The following is a 21,314-nucleotide window of genomic DNA, read 5'->3' as shown; positions in this document are numbered from 1 at the left end:
TACAGTTATGATGAACTTTGAAAGGATAAATTAATGCGATGAAAGGGAGTCCCAAAATGACTGGATCAGAAATATTTTTAATTAAAACGAATGGAGTTTTAAAACAAATATTTTGTTGACAAACATGGGCTTTGGGAATTTCATATTTTAACTTCATTGGAGACTGGTTTGCCGCGCTAAGTACTTCGGTAGACTTGTGATAATACTTAGTAGGTATTAACCCTTCTTCAATACAATTCAAATCTGCGCCGGAATCAATTAAAGCTATGGTTTCTAAAGAAAAATCTTCGATTATTATCTTGATTTTAGAATACCATTTTCTGATTCTGATTTTGTCTAAAAGACTTAAAACAAATTCTTTTAAAGAAGAAGTTTTGCTTGATTGGGCATCGGAATCGGAATGTGAAGAAGAATTGCCCTGTTCTTCTACAAGTGCTTGTGTGCGTACTCTACTGAGTTGTGAACGAATTTCGGTATTTTCGGATTTTAAAAACTTAATTTCTGATTTAATTTGATTAATTTCTTTTTGTAAATCCTTGATGGTTAAATCCTTTTTTGGTTTATTAAACCGTTCCAAAGTGGTGTTGAGAGAAATCTTTTGAGAAGAAGTTTGACTAGTGCCAGGTTCATGAGGAGAAATCAAATTTTTGAGTTTTTTCAAATAAAAAGATTTTAAATCAGGGTCATCGACTTTACTAATTAATTCCATTAAAAATTCTTCTTGTTCTTCTTGCTTATTAAGCACTGAAATTTTATTACAACAAGTGTCCGTGCACTCAAACTTAATGTTTGGCGAGGAGACGTCGCTAGAACTGCTAGAGTCGGAGACGGAAAAATCGGGATTTTTATCAAATTGACTAGAGTCGGTATTTCTAATTTCTAAAGTCTGAATAAGTTGAACCTTTTCTTCTTCAGAGATTTTTAGTTGGTTAATAACCTTTTTAACTCTACATTCATTTGCATAATGACCAAATTTGCTACATTTGTAACATTTTCCCTTTATATTTTGAAAATCCTTTTTAGGCTTTCGAAAAGGTTTTTTGTTTGGAGATGGTTTTTCATAAAATTTATTTGTTTGAAAAGGTTTGTTAGAAGATCTTTTGTTTTTATAAAATCTGGATTGATATTTAGAAAATTTGCTGGTTTATTGGGCTTTTTTCTTTTTACTCGAAGGAGCAATCGGAGGTAAACCATATTGTTCACAAAATATTCCAAATTCGTATTTAGCAATAGATTTATCTTTATTAATTTGTTTTGAAATCTTCATGTCAATACACATTTTCAATCCTTCATTTTGTATAACATTAACTATGTTACCATAAGTAAGGGTATCATAAGGTATGACACCTTCTTCATTTACTAAAACATTTCAGATTTTGTGAGCAAAAAGATTTGTTAAACCATTGATAAATTTTTCTTTCCAAAAGGGTTGATTACTATCTTCCCGAAGCATAACTCTGGATATGAAAATATCTTTATACCATCTGAAATCACTTAAGGTTGGACACCTTAAATTACTCAGTTGGTCGTGAATACTAGTAGTAACGTTGTTGGGTGTTCCTATAAAGTGTTCTATAATCGTATAAAGTAAAGTATTTACTCCGTCGGGTATTCCTTTTCCTATCGTTTCGTCAAAAATGGGAAGTCTTTCCTCATCTTTTTTGACCGCAAAGCGTATTTCATCTCTCGACTGAGAAGTTAAGTGCTTCTCCCACCAAGAAAGAAGCATTCCACTGAAACCAGTGACGAGAAGATCAACGATTTGTGTTTGTGTAAAATTGTGATTTGAAATGTAGCTATTAGCAACCATGGACATGTGTTGAAGTTTGTTCAAAAGTTCTTGTTCTGACAATCCATCTATATTCCATTCATAGAGTTTGTCAGCAGAGACTGAAAATTGATTTTGAATATTTCGTTCTTCAAATTGAAGGTCAGGAGGAGTTGGCCTGGGATACCAGCTTTTTGTAAGAGAAGTGGGGTTGACCGGATGAGTACGAATACGTTTTAAATCAAGAGTTGGTTAAAGATCAATGTTTTGAAAAGCATTTTCAATATTTTGAATAGCAGAACTAGTTTCCGTGTCCTGAGAAGAATCTGGATCAGAAGTGTTTCCTTCTTCGACAAAAACATCATTGTTTTGCAAAACACTAACAACTTTCTCTTTTTTGAGCTCAGTGAGTATATGATCAATTTTTTGTAAAGTAGTCATGGATTTCAATGCATTAGAGCTTGAAGAAACATCAGTAAAATTTACTAAAGGTTTTTCTTTTTGGGAAGATTTTGGTTGAGACAATTTGTCGATTTTGGTTTCAATTTTCTCTAACTGTTTTCCAATAGTATGAAGACTTTAGTTTGTAAAATTGTTTTGTTCAATGATAGGTTTAAAACCAGAATCCTTTTATGGAATTTTGAAAGGAGTTGCGGGAATGTTGGTATTAAACCTATCATTGAACAAAACAATTTTACAAACCAAAGTCTTCATACTATTGGAAAACAGTTAGACAAAATTGAAACCAAAATCGACAAATTGTCTCAACCAAAATCTTCCCAAAAAGAAAAACCTTTAGTAAATTTTACTGATGTTTCTTCAAGCTCTAATGCTTTGAAATCCATGACTACTTTACAAAAAATTGATCATATGCTCACTGAGCTCAAAAAAGAGAAAGTTGTTAGTGTTTTGCAAAACAATGATGTTTCTGTCGAAGAAGGAAACACTTCTGATCCAGATTCTTCTCAGGACACGGAAACTAGTTCTGCTATTCAAAATATTGAAAATGCTTTTCAAAACATTGATCTTTAACCAACTCTTGATTTAAAACGTATTCGTACTCATCCGGTCAACCCCACTTCTCTTACAAAAAACTGGTATCCTAGGCCAACTCCTCCTGACCTTCAATTTGAAGAACGAAATATTCAAAATCAATTTTCAGTCTCTGCTGACAAACTCTATGAATGGAATATAGATGGATTGTCAGAACAAGAACTTTTGAACAAACTTCAACACATGTCCATGGTTGCTAATAGCTACATTTCAAATCACAATTTTACACAAACACAAATCGTTGATCTTCTCGTCACTGGTTTCACTGGAATGCTTCATTCTTGGTGGGAGAAGCACTTAACTTCTCAGTCGAGAGATGAAATACGCTTTGCGGTAAAAAAAGATGAGGATAGAGAAACCCTGCTGTCAAAACGGCTGCGGTCAAAACCAGTCTTGAAATTATTGTTTAATGCTTGACGAAGGTCATCCGGAACAAGAGAAATATTTGGGCCATGAGTAGCCCACCAATCTGGAAACCATGCTGGAAAACGAAGTCTGAAACTTTTATCAAAGGTCACGAACCAAGAATGACTAAAATCTTCCGTCTGATGAAGAAAAATATTAGTCCAAGCTTGAATGTAATCATAATAATCATAATTGTTGTTTGGTATGAGAACATGCTGGGTGTGAAGGGGTTTGGTATGATAAAGGGGAATGCCCCAATCTTGCTCAGCTAGGAATTTTCCAATATGAAGTGAATGGTATAGAATTTTGTTTTGATGAGTGGTGCTGTAGATTGGCTTAATAGCAATGCTTTCGGTCTCAGAGAGAATGGCCTAGTAATATTTGAGGCTTTTATATGGGGCTGCTGGGAGATAATGATGATTCGGGGGCAAAAGCAGTCTATCAATGCGTTCTGGAGGTTGATTAAAAAGTTAGAGCAGTAATGTCGCTTATAATAATTAAAAATAAATAAATTTTCGTTGTTGGTGCATTGGAGAAACCATAAACTGTAAATTTAGATCCAAATCTCCTATAAATGGAGATGGCCTAATGAAACTACCGATTCCGAAGCAGTCTCTGTGCCATCCTCCTTGGAAGATTACCGTACTATTAGACACCTGCAACACTAGCCTCAGCTCAAGGCAGATTACAAGTTCAAATTTTCATGGCTTTCTACATGAAGCTTCAAGAGCATTCAAATTAATGACGTCGCATAAAAACAAGTACAAATAAAAAGCTTTGAATACAGAGCTGCCAACTAATACCATGCATCCATATTCGTAGCACAGTACGTACGTGTCTTTGTTCCGCACTCCCACATTTTCTTATATAAACCCACCGAAAGCCTACTTCCCATACCACACAATCAATCAAACTATCACAAATCAACGCAGAAGCATTCATCAAGCTCTTTAGTTTCCTTGAATTCCATTATCAATGGCGAACTCTGTGGCATTCAAGCTTGCCTTCGTTGCCCTCGTGTGCATGGTGGTGGGTGCACCACTCGCCCAAGCTACCATATCATCATGCGGCCAGGTGTCAAACTACGCGGCACCCTGCATTCCTTACCTGAAGACTGGTGGGAAAGTTCCACCAGCATGTTGCCAAGGGATCAGGAAACTGAACGGCGCCGCTCAGACCGCACCTGATCGCCGAACCGCTTGCACCTGCTTGGTCAACACTGCTACAAAAGTCCAAGGAATAAAACCTAACCTCATCTCTGGACTCCCTGGGGCCTGTGGCATCCGCCTTCCTTACCCAATTGGACCGAACACTAAATGCAACAGGTAAGTTTTTTCGCTATAGAAATTTTTTTAGTTTTATTATGCATCAATATAAGTTTGTATTATGTGACGGAGATTTTATGCCTCTAACCTTAATTACTCGTTCGTTGCAATTTATTGTGATGCAGTATTCAGTGAAGCTGATGGAGTAGGAGCCCGTATTAAGTTGAATATTAAAATAAAGTGGGTGCTGAAGAATTATCTATCAGCTCTCTTGTAGTACATGGTCGTTGTTTGTGAAATTCTCTTAACAAGATCTGTATTACCTTTATCTTCATGAATAAAAATGCAATGAGAAGTAATATATGTTCTAGTTTTTTATCCGCAAACTTTTTTCTTTCTTTTACAGTCCTTTGCTTCTATTTGTTATTTGATTGTTTTTAAAGTTCTGTTATTTGATTCTCTTTTAATTTGAAACTGCACCATTTGTGTTTGTTTTTGTCATTTGATTTGATTTTAATTATTTGATTAAAATACTAAATAAATCAAAAGATAAATAGAATAAAATTTCAAGGGAAAAAAATGGGTTGAATTCACTTCCCTAAAAATATCAAAATTTTTAGGTATTTTTCTGTGAAAGAATGAGAATAAAAATATTATTACCAGCATGTACAATGAATTTACATAATGATGTAAGGAAAACAAGTTGGTATCAAACTCGTCACTCATAAGATTCAAACCTAAAATATTTCAATTAAGAATTTAAACCTAAAACATCTCATTTAGAAATGAAGACGAATATTAGTAATCGTAATACCAAAGTGGGATCATCATGATTCCTTTAAGAATACATAATTTATAAAAGAAAAAAAATGAAACTCGTTTCAACTCAAATAATTAATGTACTATATATCCCATCAGTTCTTCAATCATCATGATTCCTTTAAGACTCAAATTCACAACCAAACTTGAGGCAATAGTGCAACAGTACTATAATAACATCATTACGCGAAGGTCTCATTTATGCATGCATGGATGGATGTACATCTATGTAGCCATTACTTGGACGAAATTCGATTCCTTTTTTTTTTTTTTTTTTATTTGTCTTGACTACAAAAGAAAAGCTTTTGACAAAGAATTCTGACAAAAATAGATAAAGTTGAGCGTTTCTGGAAAATCTTTCCTCTCTATAAATAGTGTCCAGTTTAACAAATACTAGAAACATGTTCCAGTCCAAGTTCTAGATCTGACATGGTTTTTACGGTGTGTATAATTTGCTTTGTTTTGTTTCTTTTAGGTTTGCTGGCCCTTTCTGCCGCTTGGTTTTTATGAAGTCATATATATATTAAGAACCAACCGGAAAATATCTTTCAAAACCGAAGAATAATTCTTGGATAAGTAACTCATTCTTGGTCAGTCCTTAATTAACATCAAAAACGAAATAAGATCAGATGAAAGTATTCGAATTATACAATATATAGTAAATAATATAGCATGCACCAACAACAACAGCCACCTGTCCAGGTCTGTTTTAGAAAACATGAGTTTTCCCCAGTAACTAAGCGACCACCTAGCTAGGTGTCCATAAGGTCTCATTGACTTGCAGCGTTGGATTTCAGCTACCTTGTACAAAAGAAAGCAAACAAAAGACTAGATATTTTTTATTATGCGAGATATTCTACACTAAGCTACATGAAAAAAATAATAATTAAATTGAATTTAGAACACGGTGTATTTGAAATGAATATCTTAAACACTAAGACTATCCACCACTTACAAACAACTATAAATAGACTGTAAGACAAAGACCACTCAAGACCTGTACTCCCAAATTTTCTTGCACTCCTTTTGAATTTGCCACTTGAGATCATGAGTAGTCTTGACCTTAATTTGTAGAGGATGAAAATTTCTTAGACAATTGACGGACTAATTACTCCCAGCAAAGTCCTGTAGAAGTAGGCCCGATAAATCCATAGGCAAACAATCGTGAAAATGCACTGATGATATATGGTCCGGCATTGATGAGACGGTTTGAACATATACATGAGGGCTTTTGTATTTGGTCTTTGTAATAAAAAAAATCTCTCTCACTCGATTATTACGGTTGATTTCTTGTTTGTTCAAAACTAGGTCTTTACAAATACTAGTGACTCAACAAAAGAAAATCAAGTCCGGCAAAATACTATAGTGGCGCAACGGTAACATTTTCAAATTTTTTTACCGTCGGATTTCCAATTGTCCTGATTATTTGGCCGTTAGAAATCCAACGTTAAAAGCACCATGTGTCCTTGCCATTGCAAAAGCACTGAGTGTTCTGCTGCAGCAGACCCACCGCTGTAGTTCTGTTGGCCAATTGCCTTTTGCCGCACGTGTGTTACACGTGCTTGACAGAAAAAATAATAAATAGTGGCTGATGTCAGCCTTTTGCTGGTTACATGCATGAGCTTGAGAAGCATGGGCTTTTGGCGGGGCAAGTGTTGGCCCATCACTTGCCCTGGTTTAATGGATTGCTTGAGGTGTTTTTTGGGCTATAGGGCAACATTGTTGCCTTCAGCTGTACTTTCTACCAACTGGTGCAACTGCTCTTATAGATTGTGTAATTAAGGATAGCGTTTAATTTGGACTAGCTGCTTATCAGTTTATGGTTTTGTTTTTGAGAAATGCTAAGGAGACTCTCTCAAAAGTAGGACTCTTTATGGATTCTTTGTCACCTCATTTTTGTTTACAATATTTTATAATGTTGTTCCAGGAATTGATATTAAACTGTGAGGTATCAAAAAGTCCATCAAAAGTCACTTTAAGAAAGTACCATTAACATTTCTCTTTGTTTTTTGGTATTAGCATTGAAAGATGGCTTTGGCATTGATATAGGAATTTTGTAATGGCAGGCTGTTCGGACTAGCATTGGCATTGGAATATATACTAACGTGCATTAACATTAGCATTGGGACTGGAATCATTATTGGTATTCGCATTGAATTTTGCATCAACAATTAGCATTAATTTTGCTCTTAGCAAACTCTTATAAGTTACTGTTATAAGTTTGACGGGAGGGGTTGATGAGAAATTTAGCGAGTTAGAAATTTAGTTTTTTAATTATTTTATGTTAGGGTATATTTTGGTATTTTGGGTATTAAGGTTTTCCAATAAGTATGATTTCTTTCCAATTTTCTACTAGGGTTCAAGATTGCTTTTATGTTTGTTTATGATTTCATATTTGTTTTAAATTAGTTTTTATAAATACTTTGTAATTCAGTAGAAAAACTAGCTCTTGACAAAGTGTAGTATTTTCGCTTTGTAGCCATCTAATTTGTAGTGTATTTTACAATTGGTTATTCTTTTATTATCATCCCAATATGGTACTTAATATCAAGACGAAATAAAATCACAGTGTACATAAATCTCTTCAGAAAATTAAAGATTGAATTATACAATATATATGCTTAGCAAATAGTATGGCATAAACCAACAGATCCTGTTCTAGAAAAGATAATGAGCTTTTCTCCTATACTAGCTAGCTAGGTGACCATAAGGTTTCTTTACTTGCAGCTTTGGATTTCAGCTACCACGTACAAAAGAAGAAGACAAAGACCAAAGATTAAGATATTTCTGTGAAATTACGAAGACTGTAAGATAGATCAGACCATTCCTCCTGCATCCTAAGTTTAAGAACGTAAAACTTCCCTGTTGGCTCACATGTCTTTTTCATTAGAATATGACGGTGAAGTTACACTCGTTAACACATTTTACAATGTGGATATGTTGTCAATATTTTCAATATGCATTGGAACATGAATGTTTAAACAAACATATGATAAATTGTTGGACTAATTCCTCTATGCTAATGGGAGTAGAACCCTAATCTCTTCCTCCGGAAAGCCACTTGAGAATTGTGAACAGTCTTGACCTAGATTGTAGAGGGATGAAACAAACTGTTGGACATTTTTCCCTGCAAAACGTTTTGGAAGTAGGGTAACTCCACGGATCATGTAGTTTGTTTGGTCGGTTGAGCGATTGAAGTGAGTTATGGTTCGTCACTTCATACGTACGTACGTGCTCACAGAGAGCAATTTAATTTATAGACGCATGACGTCTATAATCTTCTTCTGGATATCCAAGTTCTAGCATTTAACCTACTCAACTAAACTCCACTGAAGTTTTCAATACTTCCAACTACCAATTTTATACTATATTAACAACACACCTTCAGCAATTTAATTTATAGACGCATGACGTCTATAATCTTCTTCTGGATATCCAAGTTCTAGCATTTAACCTACTCAACTAAACTCCACCGAAGTTTTCAATACTTCCAACTACCAATTTTATACTATATTAACAACACACCCTCAGCCCTTCTAGCACTCACCAGTGTATCCAAACACTTCCTCAACAGTTTCAAGAGATTAGTGTACTTTTATTTACGAAGTTGTTATGGCTAGCTCCGGACAGCTCCTTAAGCTTGCATGTTTGGTGGTGGTGATGTTCTGCATGGTGGCTTGTGTCCCCAAGGCCGATGCAGCTATGACATGCGGTCAGGTAGTGAGTGACCTGACTCCATGCATTTCCTACGTGAGGGCCGGCGGGGCATTGGCCCCCGCTTGTTGCAACGGGGTCAGGACCCTCTTCACCCTGGCTCAAACCACCCCTGACCGCCAAAGTGTCTGCAACTGCTTGAAGCAAGCAATCAATGGCATCCCTTACACCAATACCAACGCTGGCCTTGCTGCTGGCCTTCCTGCCAAGTGTGGTGTCAACATTCCGTACAAGATCAGCCCCTCTACTGACTGCAAAAGGTCTTATAAATTAATTATACTCATTTTAACAAAAATTTTAGTTTTCAGTGTTTAGCAAATCAAACGAAATTTAAAATTTTCACAAAAGCACTTAGCTTTCCTTGGTTTTTAGTTTTCACCTTTCTGAAAAATATTGCCAAAAAAACCGTTATAATTATCAAACAGTTCTTAAATTAACTTTTCTTTTCTTAAATCGTAATTAACTGAACTTCTGTTTTCTTGTTGCAGTGTGAAGTGATCAGAGCTTTGTGAAGAATATGTAGTGACGTAAGAATAAAGTAACCTGGTGCTTTAAGGATTTTCTGTGCTCTGTTGGTTTCAGTAGCCTTTACTTCTAGTTGTTAAGTCATCTGCTTGGTCTTAATAACTTTCTAGGTTGTTATTTATTTTAATATGTGTTCTAAATGGTGGTTGATTGGGCCTGTGTTTAGTCAGCTTCCCAGTTGGGTTATGTAATGTTAATGTTTAATTTTGAGAAATTTTTTATTGTGACAGGAACATGGGTGTGGTACATCACGTGTTTTTATATAAGTGGTGGAAAACTGTGTTTTTTAATTTATTAACTTTTTAGCACATATATTTCACCATTGATATAATGACACGTGGTATATCAATCTGTATCCCAATCACATTGAAAAATTTATCTTTAATTATTATTTTTTATCAAATCTCTTTAATTATTAATTATATATCTTACTTCTAGGCATCTATGCCAGTTCAGTATTCTTCTTTTAACTTAAATTATATATTTTTATTTTTTCTGTTACAACTTAAGTTAAATTTCAACGCAAAATCCTAAGACCATTTCCAACCCTTTGAGAATAAAGCTATAAAATTTAAGCCAGAAAATTTTAAGCCATAACTCAGAAATTGCTTTTCTCCTCCAACCCTTATGACTTAAAATTTTAGCCTGAAATTATTGAATAATGATTTTAACCTTTTTTTTTCGGTAACTTTTTTGAAAATAAAATTTATGTAGATTATCTTAATTTATTTTTATGAACATTTTAATCTAAAAATATTTAAATTGCGATAGGTAATTAAAAATCATACAAATACATAGGTATTTATAAAGTTTTAAGTTAAATTTGATTTAAATAATTTTCTTAAATTATTTTAGACGTTAGATTTAATTTTTGACCGTCAAATCTTTTTTTTACCATTAGACTTGATCTCATTTGATCACAGCCGTTAGACTATAAGTAATAAACAAAAAAAGTTTCAAATTTAGCAGTTTGGTGGATCCAAAATAATTTAAGTCAAACTTAAATCATGACGGAAATCTAGCACAGAAATATATTTTCTTCCTAGGGCTTATTTTAGCTCAATGATTGGAGATAGTTTGGGAGAGGTTTAAAGCTTATATTTTAAGTTGGAGATTGTCTAAATATAACAATTAAAATGGCTACGTTCCTAGTCCGTAAGGAAAATATGCCACTTCAGTTATATGACACTAACTAACAAACTTTTTTTCTTCTTCTTCTAAGTTCTTTATGTAACAATTAATAATGTGGAAGTAGCTTATAGTATTAGTTCATAACTATAAGTACGTAATTCGCTACTCATTTATTTTGTAGACAAAGTTTTGAAAACTAAATTTAGTCTCTCTAGCATTATTCTTTGTTAGAAGCATTTGTTGTATTTGAATTCTGACATTAATGTTGGATTTCAGTTCAAACATATATTAATCTTAAAATGATCCTACAAATTTACAAAACAATAGGAATGTCATTAGGGTCTAATACCATGATCGCATGAAATCACATATAATTAGCTTGGTAACAGTTGTGCCTTAAAGGGCAAGTAAATGCATTAACGTCTTGATATTATTCACCAAAACTGATAACATATCGTATGGCTATGATTGAGGGATTTGATTCTCTTTAATGGACAGAAGTCAAAACCCTAACAGATATATAATCCTAGTAGTCCCCGCAAACCCCAGATTAATAACATGTAGACTTCCCATTGAGTGAGTTGATAAGGGTGGGTGCTTTGTAGAATACTACAGTAATAACTGAAATGTAACATAATCCAAGTGGCATTTATGGAGTGGTTATCTTAGAGATGAGGTGGTTAGGTTGGAATCCGGATCCTTGCCGGATTCTCTTTGTAAAGGTCCCAAGGATCCGTGAATTATATATATTCATTGTACATCGTACGGTCAGAAATTATTTTAAATATTTTTATTTAAAATTAAATACAAACAGTACCTAATAAAAACTGATCATATGATATAAGATGAATATATACAATTTACGGATCCTCAAAATCTTCACCAAAATGATCCGGAGATGATCATGTTGGGTTAGGTTGTAATAAGGAGAGCCGTAGAAGATTGATATATACTGTAGTAATTGTCCAAAACTTATTCATTCAATACTATCAGACTTTTCTTCTTCCGCTGCCAAGTTCAACATTTTCTGAGTGTTCTTGATTCTTCGATCTTCATTTTCTGAGATTTCAATCTTTCATTCCAATTTAGTTAACATATAGGTGTTCTAAGTTGCTTCTCGCAGACTTTGAATTCTTCACATCGACTTCAATGGCTACTGGAAGGTCAGGTCAGTGAATATTCACCAGGTTTTGTGTTTTGGTCAATCAACCATCTGAGGCCATCAACATTCACACCTAGACTCGAGGTTTCCAGTTCGATTTCTCTACTTCCACCATCGCTTGTATCATAAAGTGATCCTAGTAATTCAGATTGCAAAAATTTTACAATTCTAACACTATTCGACTAGTAAATATAGAGAAACTGACAGCTCCTTTATGTTATGTATATATCTAGCTGTGTGTCTGGTCCACCGTTACCATAATGGCTATATAAAGGAGAAAGACAAGAAGTTCAATGCTATATGGAATCTTAAAGTAAAGAGTACTAAATGAACCTGCCAGATAAAGAAGAGACTTACCTTATTACCTACATTCAAAATGTCATTGTGTCAGTATTTTAAAGTATTAACACACTGCCATGTGTTATGTGTTTTAACGTTGCATTATTAGTTTGGAACAGAAATACCGTAACAATAGCACCCAATGTAACCGTGTAAGTCATTTCCCAGATTAGACACTTTCCCAATCAATTTACTTGTATACTATGCATAAATAGAATCTTGATCGACCAAAGTCAAGAGAAAGTTCATGTAAACCCCATCCTCACCCAGATGCATTGATTAAATTGAATACATCTTTCTTAGTTTATCTGTGCAAAATCTACATCTCAAAACACCAAAACAGAAATGCAGCACAAGATAGCAGTAATTAGTTCAATCTCTAAATTATGTACCCCAACTTAGGATTAATCTTGTCTGATAGAAAGACTAATCCATGCCATTCATGTGAATGTAAATTTTCGTCTTCTTCTCCTTTGACGAAAATGCACATGCAAAATAATAACACCTAAGATTAAAACCAAAAGCCTCACGCGTTCACGATGATTTGGGGGGGGGGGGGCTTTGGCTGAAGAATCTCTGATGCCAAAGTTAGAATTTGAGAGAGAAAGTATTTAAGAATTTTTGGGGAGAGAATGGCCTAGCAATTTAGTGGGAAAACACTCTATAGGGGAGTGACCTGCCCTATTTGGAGAATAGGGGCTAGCAACATATGGTCAAATTGTGAGTGTAATTGCAAGATATTATGTGAAATAATATTTTGCAGTTAACTTAGCAATTAATCCCAAATTGAATAGGAAAATTGGAAGTTACCTTTTGAGTGAAGATTTGATGAGGAGTGATGAGAGGGTTTTAAATAAATACCATTTTGATCACCTTTGACTCTTCCTTGATTGAGCCGTTATTGTTCGTTGCATGCACGTGGGAATCCTGGTGTGCTTCAAGGGTAATTTTGTCCTTTTTACCCAAAAGTACACAGGTCGCCTCCATAATTTTCTTGATTATTTTTTGCTCCATAAATGCCCACACACCTGTTGGGATGCTTGTAGGAAAGGGCAGCAGGTGCAGAGATCTCAAACAGGGCAGCACCTGTTGGGATGCTTATGTGGTCTTCTCGCACTTAAAAGCAATTAGTTTATCCTCTTGCACTGGAGAGCAGATCCAGATGGGTGTCGAGGAATTAGTTTACCCTCTCGCACTCTAGAGCAATTAGTTTATCATCTCGTACTAGAGAGCAGACTTAGATGGGTGTCAGGGAATTAGTTTACCCTCTCGCACTAGAGAGCAATTAGTTTATCTTCTCACACTGGAAAGCAGATTTAGATGGGTGTCAAGGAATTAGTTTACCCTCTCGCACTAGAGAGCAATTAGTTTATCTTCTCGCACTGAAAATCAAACCCATATGGGTGTCCGGAAATTGGTTTACCCTCTCACACTAGAGAGCAATTAGTTTACCCTCTCGCACTAGAGAGTTTACCCAGATGGGTGTTAGGGAATTAATTTACCCTCTCGCATTGAAGAGCATGGAAATTGTTGTTGTGAGCGCAACTGAAGAAAACTAGACTACTAGAAAACTGAAATAATCCTCAGCCTGTGACGTCTTGTTCGGCGATCTGCTTTAGACTTCGAACTGCTTGTGGAGCTCGCATAAAAGTGTACGTGGGAAGCGCAGTGAGCTGGTCCTAGACTTTCTTCAAGTATTGTGTCATCGTTAGATGTTTCGTCATGTGCCCTTTTGAGGCTTGGTTGGTGATCAACTGAGAATCTGAATGGATTGTAAGGTTCTTCATTGCTAAGTCTTTCGCTAGCAGGGGTGCTAATAAAGGCTTGTCTTCTGCTCCGTCATTTGATGCTTTGAAGTTTAGAGTGTCATAGGTTTGGTTGGCACAATTTGGAGCCGTGGTGCAAGATCGGCACAGTTAGGAGACATGGTGACAGATCAAAAGCTGCCGAGAGCCATGGAGCAAGTAGTCACTGTTGTGAGTGTAGAGATATGGCTGGGTTCCCCAGTTTTTGGTAGTTGGGTTGGTGTGTCTTTCTGGTACTCGTTTTCCCCCGACGTGCCATTAGGCTGAGTTACTGCGTTTGTCAAAACATAAGTAATTTTTTTATTTGACAATCTATATAGAATAGTCCCGTCTGCTCGATCCTATCAATGAAAATTCACCCGCTTATGTTGGTCATGTCTCGTTAGAGTGCCTCGTCAGTAGCTTCATTGCGCTAGAAATAACGCAATTGTTCGATCAGAAGCCTCTTAATTTTTTCTTGAATTTTCCTCTAGTAAGGCAGCAAAGCTTCCGACTACCCTCGGTCGTGACCTGTTGGTCTAGGCTTCTCTTTCATATGTTTGGCTCGTCTATGTCGCGGCTGCAGTGCATGTGGTACGTTTCTAGCAGATGAGTGAATTACTCACAGGCTGCCAGTTGAACTTAAGCCGGATTAAGTGATTGATTCTCTTCATCCATCGTGTTGCCTACTCTCATGTGAGGTGAATGATGCTCTTTGTGGGCCTAGCCACGAATGAACACTTCGCCTGGAAGGTTATTCATGTTGATTATCGGAGTGTGGCCCCAACCGTGAATGTATGCTCTTCTGTGGGCCTAACAGAGAGTGTACACTCTTCTGCGCACTAAGATGAGAGTATACTTATCTCAAGGGCCCAATCGGAGGTGTACACTGCCAGAACGCTCGGTTAGTGACTGGTCTAGTGACTGCTTGCTGGGACGCTGCTAGAGAGGTTTGTAGTCTGCCCTTGTCCTACTTCAGGACACCTCGTCTAGGGCACGCTACATCTCAGTATGCTACAAGAGCTGATTCACCAAGGTAATCTACTGCGTGATGACACTTGTCAACTCTATGACTTGTCGAGACAAGTGTTGTTCGACATTTGGGGTGTAAGAGCTTGGACGATATACATCTTCTTGAGTAGTGGAAGTGTAATAGACTCCAGTCGCAACATTTGAGTTGGGATATAATCTACAGAGAAATGGGGTGAAAATACCCTCGGTTCAATAGTCGATCCAGAATCTGAAGACGAGACGGTTGAACCAGTTTTGGACCGATTGGGATTGCTTGGTAGGCCACAAGAGTGGGTTCGCGAAAACTGGTCGGGTCGCAGGAGCGGGTCGACCGTTATCGTAGGTTGGGCCACGGAAGCTCGCATGCGCTGGGTTCATCTCTCCTCAATGCAGCTGAGGCCGGCTGCTGTACGGCGCGTGCTTGAGCTTGGCACTGCTCTATAACGTGGGCCTGGGCTTGCTCCTAGGCCTGGGTTGCCGAAGTGGCAGCAAATTGGGCTGCCTCCAGGGCTTGGCCCTCTTGGGCCGTGGCCTGATGGTTCCATTGCCATGGAGCTGGCCTATTCCCCACTACCACGGTGGTCCCCATGGCAACCATGGTGGTGGTGTTCCGTGGTGGCAAAGTTGTTCCTCTTGCCATCGTGTTGAGCCTTGTGGATCATCGTGGTAGGGCTATGTCTCATCCTTCATCATTTGATCCGGATCTTTGAGCGTAGAAAGTTCCGTTGGTCGTGGTTTTCAAATTTTTCGTCATTGTATTTTTCCCTTACCTCTATTCAAAGAATTTAAAAAGAAAAATTTCTAGGAGTAAGAAAGTATGAAAAATTACGAAATAAGAAACTTTGAATGCGAAAGTCTTCTTCAAGCGTGTGAATCAAACTCTTAATGAAAGCACCAATTTGTGGATCTAAATTTTCATCATCTTCTCCTTTGAAGAAAATGCACCTGCAAAATAATAACACCTAAGATTAAAGCCAAAAGCCTCACGCGCCCACGATGAACCGGGGGGGGGGGGGGGGGGGGGGCTGAAGAATCTCTGATGCCAAAGTTAGAATTTGAGAGAGAAAGTGTTTATGAATTTTTTGGGAGAGAATGGCCTAGCATTTTAGTGGGAAAACATGACTATTTATAGGGGAGTGATTGGCCCTATTTGGAGAGTAAGGGCTGGCCACATATGGTCAAATTGTGAGTGTAATTGCAAGATATTATGTGAAATAATATCTTGCAATTAACTTGACAATTAATCCCAATTTGAATAGAAAAATTGGGAGTTACCTTTTGAGTGAGGATTTGATGAGGAGTGATGAGAAGGTTTTGAATAAATACCATTTTGATCACCTTTGAGTCTTCCTTGATTGAGTCGTAATTGTCTATTGCATGCATGTGGGAATCCCGATGTTCCTCGAGGGTAATTTTGTCCTTTTTACCCAAAAGTACACATGTCGCCTCCATAATTTTCATGATTATTTTTTGTTCCACAATCCAAACATAATATACAAACAGATACTGAAATTTTGACAAGTAGTATACAGTTAATATATTCAACTGTGACCAATATTTGGCATATGATACACATCAATCACAAATGATTATGAATTCTCTCTCATTTTATATAGCTCTTGAAAGAACATGAGAATTTGATTCCTAAAATGCTCATTTTGCGACCAAACAAAATCATAATTGCGTTTTTTCTTTTACATGACAAAAAAGAAATTTAAACTTGAATGGAAGGAAGTGTATATAGTGAAGAAGTCAGGATTCTACTATAAAACCAATTGGCAATATAGAAACTAGTCCGACTTACTTATAAATCCATGCAAGTTTCTTACTCTCATCAATGTCTGATTCATTCTTAATGCGCCCCCATACTTGTGCCGAATTCTCAAGTCTAACGTGTTGACAACACAACGGTGACGTGGAGCACGTGTGGCCGTTTGGCTTCACACATAGGACAACCTGCTTTGATACCATCAAGAAAGTTGGGGTTCCACTTTAAAATCAATTGGCAATAAAGGGAGTAACCCAACTTAATTATAAGCTCATACAAGGTTCCTTCTCCTATCAATATGGAATTCATTTTCAACATACAATGGTCTAACTAACTGACCTAACATATGTTTGTGGAACATGAGATTAGGGCCCAACTATCATTACCTAAGCCCAAGACCTACAGTGGTAGGCCCAAATCAGTTACAATGTTAGTTAGGCTAAAGTGGAGATGAGTAGGGTTTTTGTCAAATTTGGTTCCTAGTTTGCTGAGTGGTGAGGTTCCCATAACTTGAGCTTTACTGCTTTTCTACTTTAGTTGTTTCAACTGCCAACTACTTCTCATTCCCTTCCCCACCTAACCCTAACAAACAAGATTAAATGATGGATGGTAATGAAGTGGTTCAAATCTTCATTTTACATCAACCCATCAAATGCACTTTCAAATCTCACCACTCATTAACCTAATGAAAGAGAGAGAGAGAGACGCGCACAAATTTCCCATAGGGCCCACCATGAGAGACAGAAGCTACACCTGACATAACAAGGCCCATCAAATGTGTCCCTGTTCATCACGGGCTAGGCCCCACCCCCACTCTGCCCCTGCATCCATATTTGTTAGGTGTTAGTCGAGCGAGCGATTAGGCCAAGCCCCACCCCCACTCTGCCCCTTCTTCACTAACCTACAATACATCGTATGACACAAGGACCTCACAAAATACAACGATAAATAATTTTTTTTTTTTTACATGACGTTATATTAATGATCAAGGTTCTAAAAGATGTTAGGTGTTAGTCGGGTGAGCGATTGGAGTTTAACACCTAGGCGAATAGGTAGGGGACTAGGCCGACTAGACGGATTTAAATAAATTTGTTATATATCATATAAATAAGTGTCTATTTATATTTAAAAATACATAATTTCATTGCAATACATAAATTGCAAATAGAATAATATATAGATTAGAACAGATTAGAACATAATAAAAACATGAGAACAATCATATAATATGTGTTCATCTAAGTATTTCATAAGTCTCTTTCAATTTATTAAAAAATAAAATGTAAAATAAAAATTATCTATTTTATGTATAAGTGAGAGTAGCAACATCGGCGGGTCTAGGTGATCTAGGCGGGCGCCAAGCAGGTCTAGGAGCCCTGTCTTAATTGTTAAACACCTAAAGATTAACTGGGGCGGTAACCAACCACCAAATGCCTAGACAGAACCTAAACGGCACTAGGCATAAATTTTTAAAACTATGTTAATGATACATAATGCCTCAATAGTGGTCTACTCATTTTGTATAAATTTTTATCTTTATAATACGTACTCGTAGTCATATAATATAACAATGCGGTCTGTCACATCTGTGAATTATTTACATGCAGAAAACAAAAAAAGAAAAACTAGTTATATATACAAGGGAGCATGTTACCGACAAACGATTCAAATACAGCACGCAATGGTTGAGTGTAATCTTGTAGTTAAGGTTTGAATATAGAGGTTATGAATTCTTGTGGTTAAGAGACCCTTTTGTTATGTACAATTAACAATTCTAAACTTTTACCATTGTGGACGAAACTTGTTTTAAGTCTTATAAATTGTTGCAGACATGTTGGTGAAGTGTAGGGTATAGAGAAAATGTAGCCAAATCACATGGAGGTGTTGAGTGTTGATTGGGTATCGAACAGTGTTACAATACCAACTTTACGTCTTCGCAATTGCACAGTAAGTAACTTGTTTTTACTAAAGGAATATTACATCAACAACCTCACCAATATTACAGCTGCTACTATATATAGTAACTATCTAGCTTACTCTTTAAGCTTCCCTGTAACAATCTTCTAACCACCTTAACAACTCAATCTGATCTAGTGATTTCATCATCACAACCCTACATCTGTCACACTAAGATGCTGCATTTGGCATTCTAATAGTACTCTAACAATACTCCTCCCTTGAAAACCTATTAATACAAAAGACAAGAACAAGTACAATTGTGGTAATAGCCATCAGAAATTGACAACTTCTGGGAATTTGGTCTTCAAGTCTGCATAAGACTCCCAAGTAGCATCCTTTGGTGAATGGTTTTGCCAATGCACCAGCACTTTAGTGACAGCCCCTTGACCCTTTTTAACCATTCTCATCTCCAAAATTGCAACCGGAACATCCTGCAGAATTCCAGCTTCAGTGATGACAGGTAAGGGCATCGTGGGAAGGACTTGGTTACCCAAACGCTTTTTCAAGCAAGATACATGAAAAACTGGATGCAATTTAGAACTGTCAGGTAACTTCAATTTGTATGTTATTGTCCCAATTTTTGCCAAATTCTCAAAGGGTCCATAGAAGCGAGGCTACAACTTATGGAATGAATGAGAAGCTACAGAGTTGTGCAAATAAGGCACTAGTCGCAAATAAACCCAATCACCTACCTCAAAACTCCTTTCTTTTCTCTTTTTATTATATTGGACCTTCATTCGACACTGAGCTGCTTCCAAATTAGATTTGAGTAGGGACAACATCTTGTTTCTCTCCACCAAACATTGCTTTACAGATTCCACCTTTGTAGTACCAGGTTCATAAGAGGGAATAATTGGAGGGGGTTGACCATACACAATCTCATAAGGTGTCAGCTTAGTAGTAGTATGATAACTAGTATTAAAACTCCATTCAACCCAAGATAGCCACATAACCCATTTCTTTGGTTGCAAACTGCAAAAGTACCTGAGATATGTTTCTAGACATCGATTCATCACTTTGGTTTGGCCATCTGTTTCAGGGTGATACCCTGAACTGTAACATAATGCAGATCTTTGTAATGTGAAGAACTCTTTCCAGAACTTACTCAAGATAATAGGATCTCGATCACTAATTATAGAAGTAGGCATGCCATGTAGCTTGAAAATGTTGTCAACAAAGAGTTAAGCAATCATTGAAGCTAAGAAGGGATAAGCTAAAGCCAACAAATGTGCATATTTCGACAATTGATCCACTACTACCCAAATCACTGTTTTGCCTCTACAAGGAGGGAGACCGACTATGAAATCCATAGAAATATTTGTCCATACTTTCGATGGAATTGGTAATGGTTGTAAAAACCCAGAAGGAGAGAGTGTCTCATATTTGTGTTGTTGACAGATCGTACAAGTAGCAACCATATCTTTCACATCCTTTTTTCATGCCTTCCCGAAAAATGTTCTTGAAATCCTTTTGTAAGTTTTGAGAAAACCTTCATGGGCTACAGTAGGGGTGGCGTAAAAGGTGTTGCCGTTAAGAGTGAAAGTTACCAGAGTAAAGGTCGTCGTGGGCGTCAGCTTCCGAAGGGTGGTGTAATGTTATGATTCCACATCGGCTACACAAGAAATTGTGTAGTGGTACTTAAGTACAAGGGGTCCTCCCACTTATTAAGCTAATCTTTTGGGTTGGGTTCTTCTCTTGGGCTTAAGTCCTAACATTGGTATCAAAGCTTAGGTTCCCGATGCTGCGGAATGGGTGACCTGGAAAGGGCTACCTTAACAAGGTAGCGCAGAAGGTGTCATCGTTAAGAGTGAAAGCCACTAGAGTAAAGGACGCCATGGGCACCGGCTTCCAAAGGGTGGTGTAATGTTATGATCCCACATCGGCTACACAAGAAATTGTGTAGTGGTACTTTAAGTACAAGGGGTCATCCCACCTATCAGGCTAGTCTTTTGGGTTGGGCTCTTCCTTTGGGCTTGAGTCTTAACAAACATGATTCTCTTCTCTCTTAATTTCTCTCCAGTTCTATACCCTCCTATTTAAACGGTAATGATTAAGTCACATCAACATTTTGTTTTGAATTTTTCTTATAAAGAGAAGAACAAAAAGAAAAGTGTGAGGAAAGAGAAGGAAAGAGGATGGTAATAAAACAGGAGAAAATTCTACTCCGTTGAACTCAAATGCGTATTTGACACAACCATAACAATTCTGAAGTGATATATAGAACAAGAGGAATCGAACTAAGAACTTCAGGTGCATGAAATAAATTCTCTTAACTAATTAGTTACAAAATCTTGCAAAAGAGACATTTTATCAATAATGCGAAAATTGGCTCACTATGATGTCTTTAAAAAAAATTAAAAAAAAAGATCCAAGAGAATCGAAGATAAGGTGAAACAACGTGAAACGTAATTGCTCAAGTGGATAGATTTTTCATGATTTTCTTAGTATTTTGGTATGCATACTTAAACGTAACCCTATCTACTATAAGTAGGATTTTAGAGGGTTGTGGGAGAAGAGCTAATTAAGTTGAGAGATATTAAGGCATCAAAGGGTTCGATTTAGAGTTATAGGGTGTGAAGGAGATTAATTACCAAGGTTTTTATGGTAGTTT

At 36.7% G+C, this 21,314-nt stretch overlaps 2 protein-coding genes across 2 annotated transcripts; both read left to right on the top strand.

The window, feature by feature from the left end:
- The first annotated feature begins 4,139 nt into the window (after window positions 1-4,139).
- On the top strand, window positions 4,140-4,877 carry LOC137744083 (non-specific lipid-transfer protein 1-like). The gene is made up of 2 exons (XM_068483945.1): window positions 4,140-4,551; window positions 4,677-4,877. The coding sequence occupies exons 1-2, from the start codon at window positions 4,202-4,204 to the stop codon at window positions 4,684-4,686; spliced, it is 360 nt and encodes a 119-aa protein (XP_068340046.1). The 5' UTR covers window positions 4,140-4,201; the 3' UTR covers window positions 4,687-4,877.
- Window positions 4,878-8,839: 3,962 nt separating this feature from the next.
- On the top strand, window positions 8,840-9,778 carry LOC137745729 (non-specific lipid-transfer protein 3-like). The gene is made up of 2 exons (XM_068485731.1): window positions 8,840-9,284; window positions 9,513-9,778. The coding sequence occupies exons 1-2, from the start codon at window positions 8,923-8,925 to the stop codon at window positions 9,520-9,522; spliced, it is 372 nt and encodes a 123-aa protein (XP_068341832.1). The 5' UTR covers window positions 8,840-8,922; the 3' UTR covers window positions 9,523-9,778.
- The last annotated feature ends 11,536 nt before the right edge of the window (window positions 9,779-21,314 follow it).

The sequence above is a fragment of the Pyrus communis genome, chromosome 9, assembly GCF_963583255.1.
Source record: "Pyrus communis chromosome 9, drPyrComm1.1, whole genome shotgun sequence".
Lineage (NCBI taxonomy): Eukaryota > Viridiplantae > Streptophyta > Magnoliopsida > Rosales > Rosaceae > Pyrus > Pyrus communis.
This window is presented reverse-complemented; position numbering and strand designations above follow the sequence as displayed.